Source organism: Procambarus clarkii, chromosome 4 (genome assembly GCF_040958095.1).
Source record: "Procambarus clarkii isolate CNS0578487 chromosome 4, FALCON_Pclarkii_2.0, whole genome shotgun sequence".
NCBI lineage: Eukaryota > Metazoa > Arthropoda > Malacostraca > Decapoda > Cambaridae > Procambarus > Procambarus clarkii.
Window position 1 is genome coordinate 19,722,947 of NC_091153.1, and position 27,500 is coordinate 19,750,446.

At 40.6% G+C, this 27,500-nt stretch overlaps 2 protein-coding genes across 2 annotated transcripts in view; both read right to left on the reverse strand.

The window, feature by feature from the left end:
* LOC123751063 (pyrethroid hydrolase Ces2a) overlaps positions 1 to 27,500 on the reverse strand; it is a 343,394-nt gene that overhangs the window by 242,501 nt on the left and 73,393 nt on the right. The window lies entirely within an intron of this gene.
* LOC138370738 (skin secretory protein xP2-like) lies at positions 24,895 to 25,633 on the reverse strand. The gene is made up of 2 exons (XM_069335340.1): positions 25,298 to 25,633; positions 24,895 to 25,212 (listed from the first exon to the last, which is right to left on the reverse strand). Exons 1-2 carry the CDS (start codon positions 25,631 to 25,633, stop codon positions 24,895 to 24,897), a joined length of 654 nt encoding a protein of 217 aa, XP_069191441.1.

Below are 27,500 nucleotides of genomic sequence, written 5' to 3' on the forward strand. Positions count from 1 at the left end.
TATATATATATTATATATATATATATATATATATATATATATATATATGTTTTATAAAGATCCAAAAGTTTTCCATTCAATCCATTTATGAATGCGTCTGTAGGGTCGAGCACTGGATGGAATGGACTTGAGTCAAGGACGGGTTGTGTGTAAACCGTTTATCATTCATAAACAGGGAGTTTGGCTGGTGCATAAAATGGACTTTGGGTCTTTGTTTAGAGGACTGGCTGCTCAATCGGGAATTCGGGGTGAGAATTCCGGGCGGAACTGAAATGTTTGGATACGGTTCATATCACCAAATGCCTTTGTTCACCTAACAGTAAACAGAAGCGTACGACTTATATATATATATATATATATATATATATATATATATATATATATATATATATATATATATATATATATATATATATATATATATTATATATTTATATATATAAGTCGTACGCTTCTGTTTACTGTTAGGTGAACAAAGGCATTTGGTGATATGAACCGTATCCAAACATTTCAGTTCCGCCCGGAATTCTCACCCCGAATTCCCGATTGAGCAGCCAGTCCTCTAAACAAAGACCCAAAGTCCATTTTATGCACCAGCCAAACTCCCTGTTTATGAATGATAAACATACTGTACATATATAGGTTAGGTTAGGTTAGGTTAAGTGTTTCGGTTCTGTTGGCGATTATTTGTAGTTGTAGTACGTGGGTGAAGCATTTACAGCAACCCATCCTCGACTCAAGTCCATTACATTCAGCGGTCAACCCCACAGACGCATTCATAAATTTTAACATGCTGTTCATTCAAAATGGTAATTTTCTCAAGTATAAATTATTATTATAATATATTAGAATATTGTGTATAAATAGGCACAGGTTAGGTTAAATCAGGTGTTTAGGTTCTGTTGGCGATTATTTGTATTTGTAGTACGTGGGTGAAGCATTTACAGCGTTGTGGTTCAAACAAAATTCGTCAGTGAAGCACTTGTTCCGGATATGTTCGAACGTCAGCAGTTGAGTCGTGTGTAAACCGCTTTTCATTCATAAACAGGGGGTTTGGCGTGTGCATAGAATCACTTTTGGATCTTTGTTTGGAGGACGGGCTGTTTACAGTGTTGTGGTTTGAACAAAAATCGTCAGCGAAACACTTGTTCCGGAAATGGTCGTGTGTAAACCGTTTTTCATTCATAAAAGGGGGTTTGGCGGGTGCATGGAATGGACTTTGGGTCTTTGTTTGGAGGACAGACTGTTGCACCAACCCATCCTCGACTCAAGTCCATTACATTCAGCGGTCAACCCCACAGACGCATTCATAAATTTTAACATGCTGTTCATTCAAAACGGGAATTTTCTCATGTATAAATTAATATTATAATATATTAGCATATTGTGCATATATATTCATAGGTTAGGTTAGGTGTTTAGGTTCTGTTGGCGATTATTTGTATTTGTAGTACGTGGGTGAAGCATTTATAGCGTTGTGGTTCGAACAAAATTCGTCAGTGAAGCACTTGTTCCTTATATGTTCGAACGTCAGCAGTTGTGAGTCGTGTGTAAACCGCTTTTCATTCATAAACAGGGGGTTTGGCGGGTGCATGGAATCACTTTTGGATCTTTGTTTGGAGGACGGGCTGGTTACACACGACTCACAACTCATGACGTTCGAACAGTTCAGGAACAAATGCTTCGCTGACGATTTTTGTTCGAACCTCAACGCTGTAAGTGCTTCACCCACGTACTAAAAATACAAATAATCGCTAACAGAACCTATATATCTAACTTAATCAGTGCCTAAATATGTACAATATGCTAATATATAAAAATAATTTATATTCGATAAAATTTCTATTTATATTGAACAGCATATTAAAATAGATGAATGCGTCTCTGGGGTCGCCTGCTGGATGGAATGGACTTGGTCTGAGGACGAGTTGGATTGTGGGTCAATAACTAACCATTGAGGATTAATAAATGTATACTGGTTGTTGGTCAGCAAGCTCAGGTGATGACGTCACTAACCTACCTGCAGTAGATGGTTCAAGCTTCTCTTAAATACATAATAGTGGGAAGGGACTGGGCAATAATTATTATTACACACAGAAATCACAATTGCGTGATGCTGCAAATGAACCTGCGTCCGAGAACGGCCTATTGACATAGCTCGAGTGCATGGGGGAACTTGTGTAAAAACCTGGTTGTGCCTCGGAGAGGCTGCAGGATCCAGTAAGTTCAGTAGAACTTCGGTTTCAACTCCTTTTGACCATGTCGTAGCTCAGTCGATTAAGGCAGCGTCTGGGATGCTCTCGGACTCAGGTTCGAATCCTCGTCACGGCCCTTGTGCATTTGTCAATAATTACTATTACTAAAGTAGTGAGATAGTGGTGTGAATTGTGTAATGCAGTACGTTAATTTTCAATCCGTCCTCAGGCCAGGCTGAGGCCAGGCTCATTAAAGTTGCGGATATACCCCAAGACGCATTCATCAATTTTAACGTAATGTGCATTAAAAATAGGTTTGTTCTGATTTTATATTATTATTACTATATGATAAAGTTCTTTGAATAGGTAGGCACTGGTCAGGTTAAGTGTTCAGGTTCTGCCGTATTTGAAGTACGCTGGTGAAGCATTTACCGAGTTGGAATTTTAACGGATGTAGTCAGCGAAGCACCATTCGAGAAATGTTTGAACGTTGTCAGTTGTGAGTCGGGTGTAAACCGTTTTTCATTCATAAACAGGAGGATTGGTGACTGCATTAACGACCACATGGCTTTACTGATGAGGACGAGTTGGTAATTTCTTACCAACCTGCTCCATCTGGAGCTTCGTTACAGTGAAGTCTGAAATATATATATTTTCGGTAACGGGTTCCAGCAAACATGTACCGGGTAAATGGAAAAGCCTTTTGGAACAATATATTTTGCGGTCAGACTCTTATCTGATCTGTTTACTCGTCCCCTGCAGGTAGTGGTGGCTCCTAGACCAGCTCTCTTCTGCGTCAGTCCAGTCTTCAGTGGACACAACAGTTTGGGTGCTTAGCACGGACTAGGCTGTTCATCAAATATGAAGGTTAGTTTTTGCAGATTTAGTTAATGCTCCCTCTCATCATGATCAAGATGAGTCCTCCTGTCCACCAAGGGAGCGTGTTATTGTTCCTTTAGTGCAGTAGTCTTCATCCTTTTTAAGTGTCGTCCACCCCTAGTGGTGATTAAGTAGAAGCTTCCCCGCCCCCCCCCCCACCCCAAAAAAGTCTCATTAAAAATCTCACGTTTTTAATATTTAAAATCTATGTTTTATATCTCATTTCTATGACTATGTAAAGAGAAAAAAAACAGTTTCCCTTATTTTTTATTTAACTTTTACATATTCCTCTATATATTTACACACCTCATCTCAAACTAAGAGGTTCAAAATACACAAGATAGCATTAAGCATGCCATTAAGCGCATTTTCCTTCGCTAAAGTAAAATTGCAGACAATGTTTGCTATATTTGGTATGGTATCAATAAATAAAAAAATAGTTATCCTTAAAAAAATCTGTGGCTTGGCTGCTGTTGCACTTTGCTATTAGGTTGCATCGAGGTGTCAGACGATTTTCAAGTGAAACTCGCATGAGAGGATCCAAGTTCAGGATTGCATTCATTTTCTTTGTCTTCACCAAAACTAAACCAGAAAACCCTTGCTCACACAAATATGATATTGGCATCTGTACAAATATGGCTATTGCCTGCTCAGCTAGATCCTTGTACTCTGGAATATCAAGCAGAGTAACCCAGAAATCCATGGGATGGCTAAATGTCTTGAAAACTGCTTTTATGAATAATCTGCTCGAAGCTCCAAAAGAGTATCACGATGATCAGTTCCTTCATCTGTGAAGGGATTTAGCATCCACATGTTGGAGATCAGCTGGTCATTCTCACTGTCTGTGATATAGAAGTCAAGGTTTTCTTGCATTAAAGTAAGATGTCTGATAACTAAAGATGTCTGATAACTAAGTGTGACATGTACCTCCAGTGTCTGCTCTGTTGCCTGCATGCCATGTTCCCAGCCACATTCTCTCATAAATGAGTCAAATAATTCAAAATCAGAAAAGCACCTCTTTTCTACATTGCTTTTCCATTTCTTCACCTTCAGTTTAAATGTATTTATTTTCCCTGTACTTGTAAAAATATCCTCACCTAGCTGACTGATGTTTAGCTTGTTCAAATGATCGAAGATTGAAGCCATATAAGACACTTTTGCCAACCAAAGCACATCCTTACATTTAACTGCCATGGGATCTTGCGGAAAGAGGAGGTGGCAACCTCGATGATACAATAGGTAAATATGTATTTGAAGTATGTATTTTAAGAAATATAGAAGAGAGAGAAAGAGAGACAGAGTCTCTTGTATATTATGCAGACACGTGGAGGTGAGGATTTCGTCCACCCCTAGACAGCTGTCCACCCCACACTTAATCTCGTCCACTATAAGGTAGACTGTCCACCCAGGTTGAATAGGACTTCTTTAGTGGATGGAGATAAGAAGATAATGAAAGCTTGTCCAGAGCTAGTCTTTTCACAGGCAAGATTTGAATTTAATTTAGTTTTTTTTCAGAGAATTAGGATTTAGTTTCGACCTGATTGTTCAAAATAATACAACGTGAATCATAATGCAGCCTGCCCTCATAAAAAAGGCCAAAAGGGATTCCATGCACGCGCCAACCTTCTGTTTATGAATGAAAAACGGTTTACACACGACTCACACTTGATGACGTTTGAACACTTCCGGAACAAGTGCTTCGCTGACGAATTTTGTTCGAACCACAACACTTTAAATGCTTCACCACGTACTGCAACTATAAATACTCGCTAAGAGAACCTAAACACCTAACCTAACCTAACTAATGCCTAAATATGTACAGTATGATAATATATAATAATATTAATTTTTATTTAAGAAAATTGTTATTTTGATTGAACAGCCATGTTAAAATTAATGATTGCATCTGTGGGGTCGACCGCTTGATGAAATGGACTTGGTCTGAGGACGGGTTGAATGAGGGAACTCGGGTGAACTATTCCTAAATTGAAGACGTGAAACAGAAGTAACGATGTTTGAAAAATTAATAAAATGTGTTTCTGGATGAATGATGCTCGATATACTGACCAGGCCACGAATTAATATTCTAAAGGTTATAATTCTAAAGATATCAATAGTTCAATACAATGTAGTGATCAAATACTGTGAATTTCATTGAGATCACTAACAGAATACATGAGAAAGGCATCGACATATTACTGCAACATTTTTATTCAAGAACCTTGGTATAGCTTGTAATATAATTTAGAATAAAAACTATTCAAGGAAAAGTTAATGCTAATGATGTGCATAATTGTACAGACTAGCATAGAGAGAAACTGGCTACCGGATGACGTCACACACAACAAACAGGAGACACAAGTATGAGGACCAGCGGTTGGAGTGAAAATAACATTTTGTGGAGTCACTAATAATAGCTGACGAGTGCGTGTGCCATATGTGTGACGAGTGCATGTGCCATATGTGTGACGAGTGCATGTGCCATATGTGTGACGAGTGCATGTGCCATATGTGTGACGAGTGCATGTGCCATATGTGTGACGAGTGCATGTGCCATATGTGTGACGAGTGCATGTGCCATATGTGTGACGAGTGCATGTGCCATATGTGTGACGAGTGCATGTGCCATATGTGTGACGAGTGCATGTGCCATATGTGTGACGAGTGCATGTGCCATATGTGTGACGAGTGCATGTGCCATATGTGTGACAAGTGCATGTGAGTAGTGTGGTTGAGGACTACGACCGCGCGTGCCAGCTGCCAGGTGGCACTCAGGTGAGTGCCACCTGGCAGGTGTCGCGCAGGGGTGCAGTCCTCACGGGTTTTGGGGGATTTTCCCGGAAGTTTGGCGCGTTTCGGACGCGTGTGAGCGTGTTGTGTTTGGGTATGTGGTCATGAAAGAGAGTAAGTTATGTTGATGAGTGCCAGGTGGTGCTCGCGGTCGTCGTCGCAGCGCGGGTGTCTAGTCACAGGGGTTTGGGAGGGGAATTTCCCGGAAGTTTGGCGCGTGTCGGTCTTGAGTGGCGGGTGAGCAGGTGCGGCCCCTCCGCGCGGGTCTAGTCCTCGGGGGATAGGGGGAAGATGTGAGTAGTGTGAGAGTAAGTGATAGAGTAAGAAAATAGAAGGAAGAGAGAGGAAGGAGTAAAAGAATATGTATGTGTGTTTGCGTAGCCTTAATCCTGTGCGCAGATAATAATTTTGTTGATCGTGAGATAGTGTGTAGATGCGAGGAGAAGGCAACACAGCCTGTTATGTTGTTTTGGGTGGGGGCTGGATGGAGCTTCCCCTCGTCGGGGAGAGAGTGCTCTGGGCCATTATGCGGTTAGACAAACCCATTAACTACCCTACAGGAAGCCCTTAAGTGGTGTTGTAAGAAATGCATGGAAAAGTCACGGGAGTGCACCTGGCTTTTTTCTGTGTGTTCGGGTCATGAAAGAGTGAAGCCACTCTCGTTGTGAGACTGCAGTAGGCCATTATGCGGTTAGACAAACCATTTATCTCTCCCTACAGGAAGTGCTAAGTGTGCGAGGATGGGGGCGAAGACTCCTGCAGGAGGAGTGTGTACCATTACCTTAAGCGTTTTTCAATGTCCGCGGAGGGTAAGCGTACGGGTCGCAGGTTAGAGCCCGACTGAATGACTTTCCAAGTAGCTCGGGTATTTCTCCTCAGACACCCCCGGAAGTGGTGGGGCACACATTACCAATGCGTTTCGCCAGGGTCCGCGACTCTCTCTATCTATCTGTCTCTGTCTCTCTCTCTGTCTATCTCTGTCTCTCTGTCGGTCTGTCTCTGTATGTCTGTCTCTGTCTCTGTCTCTGTCTCTCTCTCTGTCTCTCTCTCTGTCTCTCTGTCGGTCTGTCTCTGTCTCTGTCTCTATCTCTCTCTCTCTCTGTCTCTGTCTCTCTCTCCTCTCTCTCTCTCTCTCTCTCTCTCTCTCTCTGTCTCTCTCTCTCTCTCTCTCTCTCTCTCTCTCTCTCTCTCTCTCTCACCCTCTCTAAAGTCCACCACACAGCACTTCACTTAGTAAACTCAGTCAAAGTCAGTAGGTTAGCGTTTACTAAAAGAGAGAAACATTTCACATCGTCACGGAGACGCGATCTCTACCTACAAATTGTTCTTGTTAACTGTGATCACAACATCTGCTGGCCCAAATAAATATCATTGAAATGTATGCATGTTTATCCAGTCATAAGCTGGTCTTCAATCTTATTATTATAAGATTTTGCTGTTCTCTCTCTCTCTCGCTCTGCCTCTCTGTCTCTCTGTCTCTCTCTGTCTCTCTCTGTCTCTCTCTGTCTCTCTCTCTCTCTCTCTCTGTGTATCTCTCTGTCTCTCTGTCTCTCAGTCTCTCTCTCTCTCTCTCTCTCTCCTCTCTCTCTCTCTCTCTCTCTCTCTCTCTCTCTCTCTCTCTCTCTCTCTCTCTCTCTCTCTATCTCTCTGTCTCTCAGTCTCTCTCTCTCTCTCTCTCTCTCTCTCTCTCTCTCTCTCTCTCTCTCTCTCTCTCTCTCTCTCTCTCTCTCTCTCTGTCTCTCTGTCTCTCTGTCTCTCTGTCTCTCTGTCTCTCTCTCTCTCTGTCTCTCTGTCTCTCTGTCTCTCTCTCTCTCTCTCTCTCTCTCTCTCTCTCTCTCTCTCCTCTCTCTCTCTCTCTCTCTCTCTCTCTCTCTCTCTCTCTCTCTCTCCAGATCATTTAGTAGTTGGGGAAAGTAACATCATTTCCTTTCTCCCGCTGCCGCTGTTCACGTATCTTTCTCCATCAAGGCTGTCTCTCTTAAGACCTACGTCATCCAATGTAAACACCAATCGATGAGAATAAGACCGGTGAGACGATAGTGAAATAGGTCTGGGTTAAGTCTGTTTTTCAGTTCTTGTAACACAGTCAATGTAGCGTAATGGGAAACCAGTCTTCTACTGCCTACATAAATAGCGTTTGAAAATGTATGCAAGTCTAGACAAACTCCTATAGCCCTTACATTCTAACAAATAAAATATTAGCACACGACTGCATCGCATTATATCATCATTAAGTAACGTAGAGATCAACTTTCTGGCTGTTGTCCGAATATCATTATTGAAATGTGAACTCATTTAGCCAAACACAATATCTCCATTACATCTCATAGCTTATGAATATTACGGTATACCAGTTTTAACCCTCTATAACACAATGTAACGTAACGTAACGTAACGCAAATCAACTTTCTACAGACCAAATATCGTTTTAAATGAAAGTATGACATAGTCCATCTTCATTACATCTCTCACCATATAAAATATTGGCGTCTACCCCTTTTAGCCCTCTGTAACACAATGTAATGCAACGTAACGTAACGCAAATCAACTTTTGCAGACCAAAATGTCATTTTGAAACGGAAAGTGAGGGTTAGACCATCTCCATTACATCTCTTACCATATAAATAATTGATGGCTACCCCTTTTAACCCTCTGTAACACAATGTAACACAACGTAACGTATCGCAAATCGACTTTTTGCAATCCAAAATGTCATTTTTAAATGAAAGTATGACTTAGTCCATCTTCATTACATCTCTAACCATATAAAATATTGGCGTCTACCCCTTTTAGCCCTCTGTAACACAATGTAACGCAACGTAGCATAACGCAAATCAACTTTTTGCAGTCCAAAAGGTCATTTTGAAACGGAAAGTGAGAGTTAGCCCATCTCCATTACATCTCTACCATATAATTAATTGATGACTACCCCTTTTAGCCCTCTGTAACACAATGTAACACACCGTAACGTATCGCAAATCAACTTTTTGCAGTCCAAAATGTCATTTTTAAATGAAAGTATGACTTAGCACATCTCTTACCATATAATATTGTCCTCTACCAGTTTTAGCCCTCTAACACAATGTAACGTAACGCAAATCAACTTTTACAGCCCAAAATGACATTTTTAAATAAAGTAGGACTTAGTCCATCTCCATTACATCTCCTTCCATAAGAATATTACGGTCTACCAGTTTTAGCCCTCTGTATCACAATGTAACGTAACGGGGAAAATCATCTTTGTCGGATGAGCAAATAACATTATTGAAAATGACATCCGTGTTTAGCCATTACATCCAAACACAAGAAAAATATTACCGCTTTTCTTGAGAAACTTATATGTGGAGATCTTATATGTGGAGCAAACTTAAACTTAAACATATAAGCAAACTATATGTGGAGCAAACCAGTCAGGACCGGCGGTCCTGACTCGGACCGGAGGTCCGGTTTGGAGTGGAGACGGGTTCAAGTAAAAAATGTGTCTACAGGAAATGATTTCGACGTTCAGTAAACACTCTCCGAGTGGGTAACTGAATGCCGACAGCCCAATACGGGGATGATGTTAGTATTTAATTGAAACTTGAAACTAAACTAAATGCTAACACGTGATAATTTCCACATTCAGTTAACACTCACTGAGATGTAAACTGAAAGACTAGCCAGGCAATGCATGGTTGATGATAGTAATATTTAAAGATTGAGAAACTTTAAACTAAATGACCACACATGTAGCGATTTTGCATTCAGTAAACACTTACTGAGATGTGAACTGAAAGACTAAGCCGGCCAATGCATGGTTGATGTTGATAGTAATATTTTAAGATTGAGAAACTTTAAACTAAATGACCACACATGTAGCGATTTTGCATTCAGTAAACACTTACTGAGTTGTAAACTGAATGCCGGAGCTGGTCAATACAAAGTTTGTGATAGTAATATTTTATTTTTTATTTAGGATGGAGAAACTTTAAACTAAAAATGAGGTCACATGGAGGGATATCTATGTTCAGTAAACTATTACTGAGATGTAAACTGGATGGTTGACCCACCCAATACATGGTTTGTGATAGTAATATTTTATTTTTTACGATGGAGAAACTTTAAACTAAAAAATGAGCTCGCATGGAGGGATGTCTATGTTCAGTAAACAGTTACTGAGCTGTAAACTGAATGGTTGAGCTACCGATACATGGCTGGTGATAGTAATATTTTATTTTTTACGATGTAGAAGCTTAAAACTAAAAAAATGAGGTTGCATGGATGGATAACAATGATCAGTAAACAGTTACTGAGATGTAAACTGAATGGTAGTGTCATCCAATACCTGGTTACTGATAATAGCATTTCACGATGAGAAAACCTTATGACCACACATGTAGCGATTTTGCATTCAGTAAACACTTACTGAGATGTAAACTGAATGCCGGAGCAGGCCAATACAAGGATTGTGATAGTAATATTTTATTTTTATTTACGATGGAGAAACTTAAACTAAAAATGAGGTCCCATGGAGGGATATCTATGTTCAGTAAACTGTTACTGAGATGTAAACTGGATGGTCCACCCACCAATACCTGGCTACTGATAATAGCATTTCACGATGGAAAACCTTATCCTAAACTAAAAATGAGCTCACATGAAAAGATTTTCACTTACTGAGATGTTAACTGAATGGTTGAGCTATCCGATACACGGCTGGTGATAGTAATATTTTATTTTTACGATGTAGAAACTTAAAACTAAAAATGAGGTTGCATGGATGGATAACAATGTTCAGTAAACAGTTACTGAGATGTAAACTGAATGGTAGTGTCATCCAATACCTGGTTACTGATAATAGCATTTCACGATGGAAAAACCTTATCCTAAACTAAAAATGAGCTCACATGAAAAGATTTTCACTTACTGAGATGTTAACTGAATGTCTGAGCTATCCAATAGCGTATTAATTCAAGATGTAAAACTTTAAACTAAACTAAAATGAGTGCACATGAAGTGATTCTCACGTTCATTAAACACATACTACGTTGATGACTGAATGACAGAGACATCCAATACGTGGTTGATGATAACCGTATTAATGACATTGATAATAAGAGGTCTTGAACTAGATACGGGCTGTGGGGGCAACAAAGCTGCGATATTGAAAAGAAACTGAACTGAATTTGAAAATTGATTAATATATGTAATGTGAGGCCGATCTACTGGAAAACAGTAAACAAACTTTATTTGAAAAAGAATATGAGAAGACTGTAAAGCTGTGGGGCGAAAATGATAAAAAAATAAGATGGTCTTCATAAACATAACATAAGATATCCATGACCGTAATTAATACAGTGTGAACTCTCTTAAACTATGCACACCATGAAATCTCGTCACTATGCATAACTTGTCACTCTGCGAAACAAATTATTGACTATAGTGCGACAGTGAGAATAAAAATGACCACTTATGTTTTGGAGTGCTATTTAGTCAAGAAATACTGTAAAGGATGATTATTGACTAAAGGGAATTTCGCAGACTGGAGGTGTTTGATGTGTTGAACTGCTTAAAGGAAGCATATTTGCTAGAAAAAATTCCTGTGAAATAACGCTTGTTATATGTTTTGACTACCTAGCTAATAGCATATTGCATGGTTAATAATGAAATGAAATGTCACATTTTTGTCTGACTCACTTAGCACGAGTGAAGAGATAACAATGAAAAAAAACTGGCAAAGGTTGAAAACTCTGTGAAATCATATCTGTTATGATAAGTTTTGACTAGCTGCACGCTATGTTTGCCTTCTCTCTCTAATCTACACACGCGATATGAAATGTGAATTTTGTTGACTGAAAGGAGTTTGATGATACGAATAGTAATTGCCGACATTGAGCATAATCTCAAAAACATAGTTTCTGCAAAAAAAAAAATAACATTAAATTAGATGCGAGCTGCGATTTGAAAACAGAAGATGTGATGTGTGGCTTATTGTGTGGACTCTGGAGATATGATCTCCACATATAAGTTTCTCAAGAAAAACGGTAATATTTTTCTTGTGTTTGGATGTAATGGCTAAACACGGATGTCATTTTCAATAATGTTATTTGCTCATCCGACAAAGATGATTTTCCCCGTTACGTTACATTGTGTTACAGAGGGCTAAAACTTGTAGACTGTAATATTCTTATGGAAGGAGATGTAATGGAGATGGACTAAGTCCTACTTTATTTAAAAATGTCATTTTGGGCTGTAAAAGTTGATTTGCGTTACGTTACATTGTGTTAGAGGGCTAAAACTGGTAGAGGACAATATTATATGGTAAGAGATGTGCTAAGTCATACTTTCATTTAAAAATGACATTTTGGACTGCAAAAAGTTGATTTGCGATACGTTACGGTGTGTTACATTGTGTTACAGAGGGCTAAAAGGGGTAGTCACAATTAATTATATGGTAGAGATGTAATGGAGATGGGCTAACCCTCACTTTCCGTTTCAAAATGACATTTGGACTGCAAAAAGTTGATTTGCGTTATGCTACGTTGCGTTACATTGTGTTACAGAGGGCTAAAAGGGGTAGACGCCAATATTTTATATGGTTAGAGATGTAATGAAGATGGACTAAGTCATACTTTCATTTAAAAATGACATTTTGGATTGCAAAAAGTCGATTTGCGATACGTTACGTTGTGTTACATTGTGTTACAGAGGGCTAAAAGGGGTAGCCATCAATTATTTATATGGTAAGAGATGTAATGGAGATGGTCTAACCCTCACTTTCCGTTTCAAAATGACATTTTGGACTGCAAAAAGTTGATTTGCGTTACGTTACGTTGCGTTACATTGTGTTACAGAGGGCTAAAAGGGGTAGAGGTCAATATTTTATATGGTGAGAGATGTAATGAATAAGGACTAATCCACTTTCCGTTTCAAAATGACATTTTGGTCTGCAAAAGTTGATTTGCGTTACGTTACGTTGCGTACATTGTGTTACAGAGGGCTAAAAGGGGTAGACGCCAATATTTTATATGGTGAGAGATGTAATGAAGATGGACTATGTCATACTTTCATTTAAAAACGATATTTGGTCTGTAGAAAGTTGATTTGCGGTACGTTACGTTACGTTACATTGTGTTATAGAGGGTTAAAACTGGTATACCGTAATATTCATAAGCTATGAGATGTAATGGAGATATTGTGTTTGGCTAAATGAGTTCACATTTCAATAATGATATTCGGACAACAGCCAGAAAGTTGATCTCTACGTTACTTAATGATGATATAATGCGATGCAATCGTGTGCTAATATTTTATTTGTGTTAGAATGTAAGGGCTATAGGAGTTTGTCTAGACTTGCATACATTTTCAAACGCTATTTATGTAGGCAGTAGAAAGACTGGTTTCCCATTACGCTACATTGACTGTGATACAAGAACTGAAAACAGACTTAACCCAGACCTATTTCACTATCGTCTCACCGGTCTTATTCTCATCGATTGGTGTTTACATTGGATGACGTAGGTCTTAAGAGAGACAGCCTTGATGGAGAAAGATACGTGAACAGCGGCAGCAGGAGAAAGGAAATGATGTTACTTTCCCAACTACTAAATGATCTGGAGAGAGAGAGAGAGAGAGAGAGAGAGAGAGAGAGAGAGAGAGAGAGAGAGAGAGAGAGACTGAGACAGAGAAGAGAGAGAGAGAGAGAGAGAGAGAGAGAGAGAGAGAGAGAGAGAGAGAGAGAGAGAGAGAGAGAGAGACAGAGAGACAGAGAGACAGAGAGCAAGAGAGAGAGAGAGAGAGAGAGAGAGAGAGAGAGAGAGAGAGAGAGAGAGAGAGAGAGAGAGACAGAGACAGAGTGATAGAGAGAGAGAGAGGAGAGAGAGAGAGAGAGAGAGAGAGAAGAGAGAGAGAGAGAGAGACTGAGAGACTGAGAGACTGAGAGACTGAGAGACAGAGAGACAGAGAGATAGAGAGAGAGAGAGAGAGAGAGAGAGAGAGAGAGAGAGAGAGAGAGAGAGAGAGAGAGAGAGACAGAGAGAGACAGAGAGACAGAGAGGCAGAGCGAGAGAGAGAGAGAACAGCAAATTATGATTTGTTATAATAATAAGATTGAAGACCAGCTTATGACTGGATAAACATGCATACATTTCAATGATATTTATTTGGGCCAGCAGATGTTGTGATCACAGTTAACAAGAACAATTTGTAGGTAGAGATCGCGTCTCCGTGACGATGTGAAATGTTTCTCTCTTTTAGTAAACTCTAACCTACTGACTTTGACTGAGTTTACTAAGTGAAGTGCTGTGTGGTGGACTTTAGAGAGGGTGAGAGAGAGAGAGAGAGAGACAGAGAGAGAGACAGAGAGAGACCGACAGAGAGACAGAGATAGACAGAGAGAGAGAGACAGAGACAGACATACAGAGACAGACCGACAGAGAGACAGAGATAGACAGAGAGAGAGACAGAGACAGAGACAGACATACAGAGCCAGACCGACAGAGAGACAGAGATAGACAGAGACAGATAGATAGAGAGAGTCGCGGACCCTGGCGAAACGCATTGGTAATGGGTGCCCCACCACTTCCAGGGGTGTCTGAGGAGAAATACCCGAGCTACTTGGAAAGTCATTCAGTCGGGCTCTAACCTGCGACCTGTACGCTTACCCCTCCACGGACATTGAAAAACGCTTAAGGTAATGGTACACACTCCTCCTGCAGGAGTCTTCGCCCCCATCCTCGCACACTTAGCACTTCCTGTAGGGAGAGATAAATGGTTTGTCTAACCGCATAATGGCCTACTGCAAACTCACAACGAGAGTGGCTTCACTCTTTCATGACCCGAACACACAGAAAAAAGCCAGGTGCACTCCCGTGACTTTTCCATGCATTTCTTACAACACCACTTAAGGGCTTCCTGTAGGGTAGTTAATGGGTTTGTCTAACCGCATAATGGCCCAGAGCACTCTCTCCCCGACGAGGGGAAGCTCCATCCAGCCCCCACCCAAAACAACATAACAGGCTGTGTTGCCTTCTCCTCGCATCTACACACTATCTCACGATCAACAAAATTATTATCCGCACACAGGATTAAGGCTACGCAAACACACATACATATTCTTTTACTCCTTCCTCTCTCTTCCTTCTATTTTCTTACTCTATCACTTACTCTCACACTACTCACATCTTCCCCCTATCCCCCGAGGACTAGACCCGCGCGGAGGGGCCGCACCTGCTCACCCCACTCAAGACCGACACGCGCCAAACTTCCGGGAAATTCCCCTCCCAAACCCCTGTGACTAGACACCCGCGCTGCGACGACGACCGCGCGCACCACCTGGCACTCATCAACATAACTTACTCTCTTTCATGACCACATACCCAAACACAACACGCTCACACGCGTCCGAAACGTGTCAAACTTCCGGGAAAATCCCCTAAAACCCGCGAGGACTGCACCCCTGCGCGACACCTGCCAGGTGGCACTCACCTGACTGCCACCTGGCAGCTGGCGCACGCGGTCGAAGTCCTCAACCACACTACTCATGTGCCATATGTGTGACGAGTGCATGTGCCATATGTGTGACGAGTGTATCGAAACAGGGAGTGAGCTAGGGAACAGTGATCACAAAGAAATCATATTTAGCATAGAATGGAATAGACCAGTAGGAGAAAATTCTGTTAAAGTGCCAGATTTTCGAAAAGCTGATTTTAATAGCCGAAGAAATTTTTTGGGTCAAATTGATTGGAAAGTCTTGGGTATGGGGTGGGTGCCGGTCTTGGAGCGAGACATGAACCCAGCGATAGGTGACGTAAATGGGGATTTCGATGTGGATTCAATATATAACTTATTTAAGAATATTCTAAATAAAGCACAGGAACGTAGTATACCATACAAATTGAATAGCTCGAATACCAATGACCCAAAGTGGATAACAAAGAATTTGAAGAACCTTATAGGTAAAAAGAGAGCTTGGTACAAAAGGATTAAAAATGGGGAGGTCACTTTAGAACAGGAATTCGTACAACTGGTTAGAAATGTTAAAAAAGAGATAAGGAAAGCAAAAAGAAACTATGAAGTTCGCATAGCAGGGCAAGCAAAGACAAATCCTAAAGGGTTTTTTCAGTTATATCGAACTAAGACTAGGGAAAGGATAGGTCCATTAAAAACTGAGACAGGTCAAATAACAGATAGTGATGAAGAGATGAGTAGTATTTTTAATAAATATTTTGTATCTGTATTTACTAAAGAGGAACTTAACAATATGCCTTCAGCCGAACAAGTCTATGTGGGTGGGGACGAGGACAGGTTGACGAGTTTAACAGTGACCAGGGAGGATGTTCTTAAACAAATAGTAAAACTCTAACCAAACAAATCCCCAGGGCCGGATGAAGTGTTTGCCAAGGTGCTTAAAGAATACAAAGAGGAGCTTTGTGATTTTGAGATTGCGAAGTCGAATTGCGAAAGCGATCTGGGAGTTATGATTAGTAATAATTTAAAACAAAAGGATCAAAGCATGAATGTTCGTAATAAGGCAAATCGGACACTTGGATTTATTAATCGCAGCGTTAGTAACAAGACACCTGGTGTGGTTCTCAAACTATATCTTGCTCTAGTTAGGCCCCATTTAGATTATGCAGTTCAGTTTTGGTCGCCATATTATAGAATGGATATAAATTCACTTGAACGTGCCCAGCGTAGGATGACTAAGTTAATTCCCCAAATTAGAAATCTTTCATATGAAGAAAGATTAACAAAGCTTAAGTTGCATTCACTGGAAAGGCGAAGAGTTAGGGGTGACATGATAGAGGTTTACAAGTGGGTGAATGGACATAACAAAGGGGGATATTAATGGGGTATTAAAAGTATCAACACAAGACAGAACACGAAACAATGGGTATAAATTGGATAAGTTTAGATTTAGGAAAGACTTGGGTAAATACTGGTTCAGTAACAGGGTTGTTGATTTGTGGAACCAATTGCCGCGTAACATTGTGGAGGTGGGGTCCCTGTGGGGACCCAAACTGGAATGCATAATCTAAATGGGGCCTAATCAGAGCAAGATATAGCTTAAGAACCACACCAGGTGTCCTGTTACTAACGCTTCGATTAATAAATCCCAGTGTCCTATTCGCCTTATTACGAACATTCATGCATTGATCCTTTTGTTTTAAATTCTTACTAATCATAACTCCCAGATCCCTTTCGCAATCCGACTTCGCAATCTCAACACTATCTAGTTCGTATTTTGTAACTCTATCATCATTACGTAGCCTCAAAACTTTACATTTATCAGCATTAAACTGCATTTGCCAATCCTTTGACCATTTCAAAACCCTATCTAGATCAACTTGAAGTGATAGTGAGTCCTCCTCCGAATTAATTCCCCTACCGATTTTCGTATCATTGGCAAATTTGCAAATGTTGCTACTCAAACCTGAATCTAAATCGTTATATATATTATAAACAACAGAGGTCCCAGGACAGAGCCCTGAGGTACTCCACTAACAACATTATCCCACTCTGACTTAACCCCATTTATACTAACTCTCTGTTTCCTTTGGAATATCCATGCCTTAATCCAACTTCATATAGCACCCCAAATACCACGAGCTTCTATTTTTTTAATTAGTCTTTCATGTGGCACTGTATCAAAAGCTTTGCTAAAGTCAAGGTACACAACATCACAATCCTAACCACTATCAACTGCCTCAACTATGCTGGAATAAAAAGTTAGCAAAATTTTTAAACATGAACGGCCATATGTAAAACCCTGTTGTGACTCATTTATTAATTTATGTTTTTCAAGATGAAGACGAATTTTATTTGCTATTATAGATTCGAGTAACTTTCCCACAATAGACGTTAGGCTAATTGGCCGATAGTTTGACGCAAGTGATCTATCTCCTTTCTTAAAAATTGGTACCACATTAGCTACCTTCCATAACTCTGGCACTCTGCCTGCCTCTATTGATTTATTAAATATGGTAGACAGTGGCTCGGAAAGCTCCTCTTTGCATTCTTTAAGCACCCTGGCAAACACTTCATCCGGCCCTGGGGATTTGTTTGGTTTTAGTTTTTCTAATTGTTTAATTACATCCTCCCTGGTAACTGCTAAACTAGTCAACCTGTCCTCATCCCCACCCACATAGACTTGTTCGGCTGAAGGCATATTGTTAAGTTCTTCTTTAGTAAATACAGATATAAAATACTTGCTAAAAATACTACTCATCTCCTTGTCATTATCCGTTATTTGACCTGTCTCAGATTTTAATGGACCTATCCTTTCCCTTGTCTTAGTTCGATATAACTGAAAAAAAACTTTAGGATTTGACTTTGCTTGTTCTGCTATGCGAACTTCATAGTTTCTTTTTGCTTTCCTAATCTCTTTTTTTAACATTTCTAACCAGTTGTATGAATTCCTGTTCTAAACTGACCTCCCCATTCTTAATCCTTTTGTACCAAGCTCTCTTTTTACCTATAAGGTTCTTTAAATTATTTGTTATCCACTTTGGGTCATTAGTATTCGACCTATTCAATTTGTATGGTATACTACGTTCCTGTGCTTTGTTTAGAATATTCTTAAATAAGTTATATATTAAATCCACAGCGAAATCCTTTTTTACGTCACCTATCGCTGAGTTCATGTCTCGCTCTAAGACCGGCCCACACCCCATACCCAAGAGTTTCCAATCTATTTGATCCAAAAAATTTCTTAGGCTATTAAAATCAGCTTTTCGAAAATCTGGCACTTTAACAGAATTTTCTCCTACAGGTCTATTCCATTCTATGCTAAATCTGAAAGATTAACAAAGCTTAAGTTGCATTCACTGGAAAGCGAAGAGTTAGGGGTGACATGATAGAGGTTTACAAGTGGATGAATGGACATAACAGGGGGATATTAATAGGGTATTAAAAATATCAACACAAGACATAACACGAAACAATGGGTATAAATTGGATAAGTTTAGATTTAGGAAAGACTTGGGTAAATACTGGTTCAGTAACAGGGTTGTTGATTTGTGGAACCAATTGCCGCGTAACGTGGAGGTGGGGTCCCTCGATTGTTTCAAGCGCGGGTTGGATAAGTATATGAGTGGGATTGGGTGGTTATAGATAGGAGCTGCCTCGTTTGGGCCAATAGGCCTTCTGCAGTTACCTTTGTTCTTATGTTCCTAATTAATTATCTCACTATCTCTTCAAGTTGATCTAAATAGGGTTTTGAAATGGTCAAAGGATTGGCAGATGCAGTTTAATGCTGATAAATGTAAAGTTCTGAGGCTAGGTAATGATGATAGAGTTACAAGATACGACCTAGATGGTGTTGAGATTGCGAAGTCGGATTGCGAAAGGGATCTGGGAGTTATGATTAGTAAGAATTTAAAACAAAAGGATCAATGCATGAATGTTCGTAATAAGGCAAATAGGACACTGGGGTTTATTAATCGAAGCGTTAGTAACAAGACACCTAATGCAGTCAGGTGCAGTCACAGTGACAGGTTGTGTTAGCTGGAGCTCCGATTCTAATAACATTATTATTGCAATAATGGAAGGATTAGTAAAAGATTTGGTGAGTCTGGTTGGAGCTCTGAGAGCAGAGATGGATTCCCTGCGGGAGGAGGTACGACGGCTAAGACTTCGGGAGGAAACGAAGGAGGAGGCCAGTGTTGACGGGACCTCATTAAGAAGGACATAAGAACATAAGAACAAAGGTAACTGCAGAAGGCCTATTGGCCCATACGAGGCAGCTCCTATTCTATAACCACCCAATCCCACTCATATACTTGTCCAACCCGTGCTTGAAACAATCGAGGGACCCCACCTCCACAATGTTACGAGGCAATTGGTTCCACAAATCAACAACCCTGTTACTGAACCAGTATTTACCCAAGTCTTTCCTAAATCTAAACTTATCCAATTTATATCCATTGTTTCGTGTTCTGTCCTGTGTTGATACTTTTAATACCCTATTAATATTCCCCCGGTTATGTCCATTCATCCACTTGTAAACCTCTATCATGTCACCCCTAACTCTTCGCCTTTCCAGTGAATGCAACTTAAGCTTTGTTAATCTTTCTTCATATGAAAGATTTCTAATTTGGGGAATTAACTTAGTCAAATTAACTTAGGACTGACGAGACCAGTATTAAGAAGACCTCGTCTTGGCAAGTTGTGAAAGACAGGGGTCTTAAGAAGACCTTCGCAAAACCGACAACTAATAGCCTACACCTAAGGACTTTTAACGCATTTGACATATTAGAGGACGAGTGCTGTGTTGAACCTGTTGTTCAACGAGGTGGCAAAGACAAAGTAACGAGGAGCATTGAAGCGCAGGTGCCTCAAACTGCTCGAAAGGAAAAGGGAGAATCGAAGCGAATTTTGGTTGTGGGAGATTCCCAGGTGAGGTATTTAGACAGAACGTTTTGTGCCAGAGATAGGGGAAACAGATTAAGGGTTTGCTATCCGGGAGCTGGAATTGGTGATATTGTTGGAAACATGAATGATATTATGACAGGAAATGGAAACAAACCCATTATTTGTATTAGTGCAGGGGTAATGATGTTGGACGAGTTAGGAGTGAGGAACTAATACAGAGATTTAGGACAGCCATTGAATTAGTTAGGAGCAAGGGAGGAATCCCGATCATATGTGGCATTCTTCCAAGAAAGGGAGTAGGAAATGAATGGATATCGAGGGCACTTGGTGTCAATTGCCGGCTGGAAAGATATTGCAAATCAAATGCAATATCTTTCATAGACAACTGGGAACGCTTCTATGGAAGAAATGGAATGTATGCTCGTGATGGGGTGCATCTATCGAGAGCTGGGGTTGTTGCTGTTGCGAACTCGTTGGAAGAAGTGGTTCGAGGTGTTTGTTTGGGTTTAAACTGTTAGCTGATAGAGGTATGGGAATTGATTTGGAAGAAGGAGATAATAAAAGTACGTGTTTGTGGGAGAAAGGAATTGGCAAAATGATCAGGGAAAGAGAAGGGCCTCAAAATAACAATTCACTTAGGGTATATTACACTAAGAGTAGAAGTCTAAGAAATAAAATTAACGAATTAAATGCTCTTGTCTGCACAGAAAAAATAGATATTATTGCACTTACCGAAACGTGAATGAATGTAAAAAATAGAGAACTATTAGCTGAATATCAAATAAATGGATTTAAACTATTTCACACAGATATATTAGACGAGGAGGGGGAGTAGCCAAATATGTTAGGGACAATTTGAAATGTAAGAACATAAGAACAAAGGCAACTGCAGAAGGCCTATTGGCCCATACGAGGCAGCTCCTATTTATAACCGCCCAATCTCACTCATATACATGTCCAACCCATGCTTGAAACAATCGAGGGACCCCACCTCCACAATGTTACGCGGCAATTAAGAACATAAGAACAAAGGTAACTATTGGCCCATACGAGGCAGCTCCTATTCTATAACCACCCAATCCCACTCATATACTTGTCCAACCCGCGCTTGAAACAATCGAGGGACCCCACCTCCACCACGTTACGCGGCAATTGGTTCCACAAATCAACAACCCTGTTACTGAACCAGTATTTACCCAAGTCTTTCCTAAATCTAAACTTATCCAATTTATACCCATTGTTTCGTGTTCTGTCTTGTGTTGATATTTTTAATACCCTATTAATATCCCCCCTGTTATGTCCATTCATCCACTGGTAAACCTCTATCATGTCACCCCTAACTCTTCGCCTTTCCAATGAATGCAGCTTAAGCTTTGTTAATCTTTCTTCATATGAAAGATTTCTAATTTGGGGAATTAACTTAGTCATCCTACGTTGGACACGTTCAAGTGAATTTATATCCATTCTATAATACGGCGACCAAAACTGAACTGCATAATCTAAATGGGGCCTAACCAGAGCAAGATATAGCTTAAAGAACCACACCCAGGTGTCTTGTTACTAACGCTTCGATTAATAAATCCCAGTGTCCTATTGCCTTATTTTGAACATTCATGCATTGATCCTTTTGTTTTAAATTCTTACTAAACATAACTCCCAGATCCCTTTCGCAATCTCAACACCATCTAGCTCGTATCTTGTAACTCTATCATCATTACCTAGCCTCAGAACTTTACATTTATCAGCATTAAACTGCATTTGCCAATCATTTGACCATTTCAAAACCCTATCTAGATCAACTTGAAGTGATAGTGAGTCCTCCTCCGAATTAATTTCCCTACCGATTTTCGTATCATCGGCAAATTTGCAAATGTTGCTACTCAAATCTGAATCTAAATCATTTATATATATTATAACAACAGAGGTCCCAGACAGAGCCTTGAGGCACTCCACATACAACATTTTCCCACTCTGACTTGATTCCATTTATACTAACTCTCTGTTTCCTTGGTATAGCCATGCCCTATCCAGCTTAATATAGCACCCCCAATACCATGAGACTCTATCTTTTAATCAGTCTTTCATGTGGCACTGTATCAAAAGCTTTGCTAAAGTCAAGGTATACAACATCGCAATCCTTACCACTATCAACTGCCTCAACTATGCTAGAATAAAAAGATAACAAATTTGTTAAACATGAACGGCCATTTATAAAAACCATGTTGCGACTCAATTATTAATTTATGTTTTTCAGATGAAGACGAATTTTATTTGCTATTATAGATTCGAGTAACTTTCCCACAATAGACGTTAGGCTAATTGGTCGATAGTTAGACGCAAGTGATCTATCTCCTTTCTTAAAAACTGGTATCACATTAGCAACTTTCCAAAACTCTGGCATCTGCCTGACTCTATTGATTTATTAAATATGGTTGACAGTGGGTCACAAAGCTCCTCTTTGCATTCTTTAAGCACCCTGGCAAACACTTCATCCGGCCCTGGGGATTTGTTTGGTTTGAGTTTTACTATTTGTTTAAGAACATCCTGGTAACTGCTAAACTCGTCAACCTGTCCTCGTCCCCACCCACATAGACTTGTTCGGCTGTAGGCATATTGTTAAGTTCCTCTTTAGTAAATACAGATACAAAATATTTATTAAAAATACTACTCATCTCTTCATCACTATCTGTTATTTGACCTGTCTCAGTTTTTAATGGACCTATCCTTTCCCTAGTCTTAGTACGATATAACTGAAAAAACCCTTTAGGATTTGTCTTTGCTTGCCCTGCTATGCGAACTTCATAGTATCTTTTTGCTTTCCTTATCTCTTTTTTAACATTTCTAACCAGTTGTACGAATTCCTGTTCTAAAGTGACCTCCCCATTTTTAATCCTTTTGTACCAAGCTCTCTTTTTACCTATATGGTTCTTCAAATTCTTTGTTATCCACTTTGGGTCATTAGTATTCGATCTATTCAATTTGTATGGTATACTACGTTCCTGTGCGTTGTTTAGAATATTCTTAAATAAGTTATATATTGAATCCACATCGAAATCCCCATTTAAGTCACCTATCGCTGGGTTCATGTCTCGCTCCAAGACAGGCCCACACCCCATACCCAAGACTTTCCAATCAATTTGACCCAAAAAATTTCTTAGGCTAGTAAAATCAGCTTTTCGAAAATCTGGCACTTTAACAGAATTTTCTCCTACTGGTCTATTCCATTCTATGCTAAATCTGATTTCTTTGTGATCACTGCTCCCTATCTCCCTAAGCAACTAATGTTTGCTTAGGTACTTCCTTTACTTTCTGAGGGGCCTGCGCTTCCTTTCTCTTCGTTGCTTTCCCTTTTGCGCGATCCGCAGTCTCACCACAGCACTCGTCCTCCAAAACGTCAAATGAATTAGAAGTTGCTATGGCGTTTGAAGGCGGCTTTATCAAAGTCTTCTTAAGGCCCCTGTCTTTCACAACTCTCCAAGACGAGGTCCCTTTACTACTGGTCTCCTCCTTCGTTACTTCTCGTTGTTCTTTCAGCTGACGCACCTCCTCCCGCAGAGAGTCCAACTCTGTCCTCAGGGCTCCCACTAGAGTCACCAGGTCCTTAACTACAACTTCCATATTGCTATGATAATATAACAACACTCAGGAGCTCCGGTTAACACAACCTCTCACTGTGACTTCACCTGACTGACTGAAACTTGATAGAGTTACAAGATACGAACTAGATGGTGTTGAGATTGCAAAGTCGGATTGCGAAAGGGATCTGGGAGTTATGATTAGTAAGAATTTAAAACAAAAGGATCAATGCATGAATGTTCGTAATAAGGCAAATCGGACACTTGGATTTATTAATCGCAGCGTTAGTAACAAGACACCTCGTGTGGTTCTCAAGCTATATCTTGCTCTAGTTAGGCCCCATTTAGATTATGCAGTTCAGTTTTGGTCGCCATATTATAGAATGGATATAAATTCACTTGAACGTGTCCAGCGTAGGATGACTAAGTTAATTCCCCAAATTAGAAATCTTTCATATGAAGAAAGATTAACAAAGCTTAAGTTGCATTCACTGGAAAGGCGAAGAGTTAGGGGTGACATGATAGAGGTTTACAAGTGGATGAATGGACATAACAGGGGGAATATTAATAGGGTATTAAAAATATCAACACAAGACAGAACACGAAACAATGGGTATAAATTGGATAAGTTTAGATTTAGGAAAGACTTGGGTAAATACTGGTTCAGTAACAGGGTTGTTGATTTGTGGAACCAATTGCCACGTAACATGGTGGATGTGGGGTCCCTCGATTGTTTCAAGCGCGGGTTGGACATGTATATGAGTGGGATTGGGTGGTTATAGATAGGAGCTGCCTCGTATGGGCCAATAGGCCTTCTGCAGTTACCTTTGTTCTTATGTTCATAGCGTTTCAGGCAGGTCCATAATCTAACATATCTGGTAAGATGATAAGGTACAGTGTAGCAAAGATTAATATCAGCAAATAACTACAATATGAATTGACAAAGGTGATTACACGTGTGTGGAGTAAGGAGTCTGGGTGGGTGTGTGTGTGGAAGAGGGAGGAGGGGAAGGTGTGTGTGGTGGAGGGAGTCAGGAAGGGTGTGTGTGGAGGAAAACGGAAGAATGGATGTGTGAAGTTACCGACCTTCTGTAATTGTCATATCAGGTTCTTCCTCTACCGTAACTGTCATGGCAGGATCTTCCTCTACTGTAACTGTCATGGTTAGGATCTTCCCCTTCTGTAACTGTCATGGCAGGTTCTTCCCCTACCGTAACTGTCATGGCAGGATCTTCCCCTACCGTAACTGTCATGGCAGGATCTTCCCTTACTGTAACTGTCATGGCAGGATCTTCTGTAACTGTCATGGCAGGATCTTCCCCTACTGTAACTGTCATGGCAGGTTCTTCCCCTACCGTAACTGTCATGGCAGGATCTTCCTCTACTGTAACTGTCATGGTTAGGATCTTCCCCTTCTGTAACTGTCATGGCAGGTTCTTCCCCTACCGTAACTGTCATGGCAGGATCTTCCCCTACCGTAACTGTCATGGCAGGATCTTCCCTTACTGTAACTGTCATGGCAGGATCTTCTGTAACTGTCATGGCAGGATCTTCCCCTACTGTAACTGTCATGGCAGGTTCTTCCCCTACCGTAACTGTCATGGCAGGATCTTCCCCTACCGTAACTGTCATGGCAGGATCTTCCCCTACTGTAACTGTCATGGCAGGTTCTTTCCCTACTGTAACTGTCATGGCAGGTTCTTCCCCTACTGTAACTGTCATGGCAGGATCTTCCCCTTCTGTAACTGTCATGGCAGGATCTTCCCCTACTGTAACTGTCATGGCAGGATCTTCCCCTTCTGTAACTGTCATGGCAGGATCTTCCCCTTCTGTAACTGTCATGGCAGGATCTTCCCCTTCTGTAACTGGAGGACATATTTTTCATTGCTTTAAATGATGAGATCAGTGGATGTTTGGTTGTTAGCCAAATCGCTGCCGAGAAGAAGTTGGATTACTGAGAACCGGAAGAGTTGCTCTCGAATGAGATGACATTAAAAATTAAATAAAAAAAATATAATAATTAATGTGAAGTATAACACACTGCTCAGCGCCTCCCACCGGCAATCGTCACACACAAATGATAGAAAATGTATGTTTTTACTTGAGACTGAGACAGAGAGAAAGAAGCAGAGAGACAGATACAGACTGAAAGAGAAAGAAAGGCAGAGACAGATACACAGAGATAGATAAATGGATAGTTATGGATATTTAGAGTGTTGGATAGATGGATCCATCTATCTGAACAAAATAGATTGTTGGACAAATGGATAGATGCATGGAGAGACTGATGATCAGATGGGGGTTTAGCAGATAAGTAGACAAATAGATGGATGGCCAAATGGATTAATAGATGGATGGACAGAAGATAAGATGGATCGATAGTGTTACGGACACAATGGGTCGCAACCGGGTTCTTTGCTAGAGGAACCAAAGTTCTGGTATCCAACCCCAAGGTAGTAGTGGCTTTCAAGGAGTGAGCTTGGTAATGCAAGTAAAACACAATGGGGGAGTTGCATTGAATACGACACTTCATCAATTATTAATATATTCATGTATATTCACTTTCCCATCATCTTAAATATAATCATAAAGGAAGTATTACTACACTGATATATACACAAGTGTCACTCTCATAGGACACTAAGTGCTCCTCGATGCTCATGCGATGCAGTCTTGTCAACTTTCGTGTTTCCTCAACACACAGTACCGTCCTCAACCAGTACTGGGAAACACCAACGAGTCTACCCTAGCCACAGGACAGCCTATACACAGTCTCACTAGGTGCTCCTTTTGAACGCCCACAATCACTCTCCAGCCTGGTGCTGGCAGAGAACATCAGCTTCGCGCTGCTGGGCCTCTTCACGAATAAATACAAGGGTAGCGAACCCCTGGCAGGATCTTCTTGCAACTCGCTGGTTACACTCTCTTTCCGTTCGTATTTCTAATATTTCTCCTCGTGTTGTTCCTTCTTTGACCCCGTGGAGAGTCCCCCCTTCCATAGTTTTGTACATCCTTGACCCGCATCACTAAAGCTTTTACCCCTCCTACCGTTCTAAAACGCCTTTTCCTTGAGCACTTTTCTTCTCACTCCCGCTCCGTTTCTGTCTTCATCGATGGGTCCAAGTCGGCGGACGGTGTTGGCTACTCTGTTGTTTTTCCTGATCGCACTTATATGTGTCGCTTACCTCCGGAGACTAGCATCTTTACAGCGGAGCTTTATGCTATTCTCTATGCTCTTCGTCCTGCTTTCTCGTTGTCAGTCTTCCTTTGTAGTTGTTGTTGACTCTCGTAGTGCCCTCATGACTCTCGGGTCCTTTAATCCGGTTCATCCAGTAGTTGTCGAGGTCCAGCATTGGCTATTTCTTGTTCACAGTAAATTTAAGTCAGTTGAGTTTTGTTGGGTTCCCAGCCATATTGGTGTGTCTTTAAATGAGCGTGCGGATGTTGCCGCCAAGGAAGCGGTCCGCTCTTGTCCCATCTCTCATAAAGGTATTTCATATTCCGATTTTTACCCAGCTATCCATTCCTCCATCCTTACCCGTTGGCAGGCTTCTTGGTCGTCTGTTACTGGTAACAAACTACGTACTCTTAAATGTTTTGTTTCCTTGTAACCGTCCTCCTACCACCGTAACCGGCGATGGGAAACGGCTCTGGTGAGATTGCGTATTAGCCATACTTGCTTAACCCATGGTCACTTGATGGAGCGCCG

Bases quoted from the DNA above. Each gene is read 5' to 3' on its own strand.
- LOC138370738 (XM_069335340.1), bottom strand. From the start codon at position 25,633: ATGACAGTTACAGAAGGGGAAGATCCTGCCATGACAGTTACAGAAGGG. The intron at 25,213-25,297 runs GTAAGGGAAGAT...CTGCCATGACAG, and splicing joins ATCCTGCCATGACAGTTACA to TTACAGAAGGGGAAGATCCT.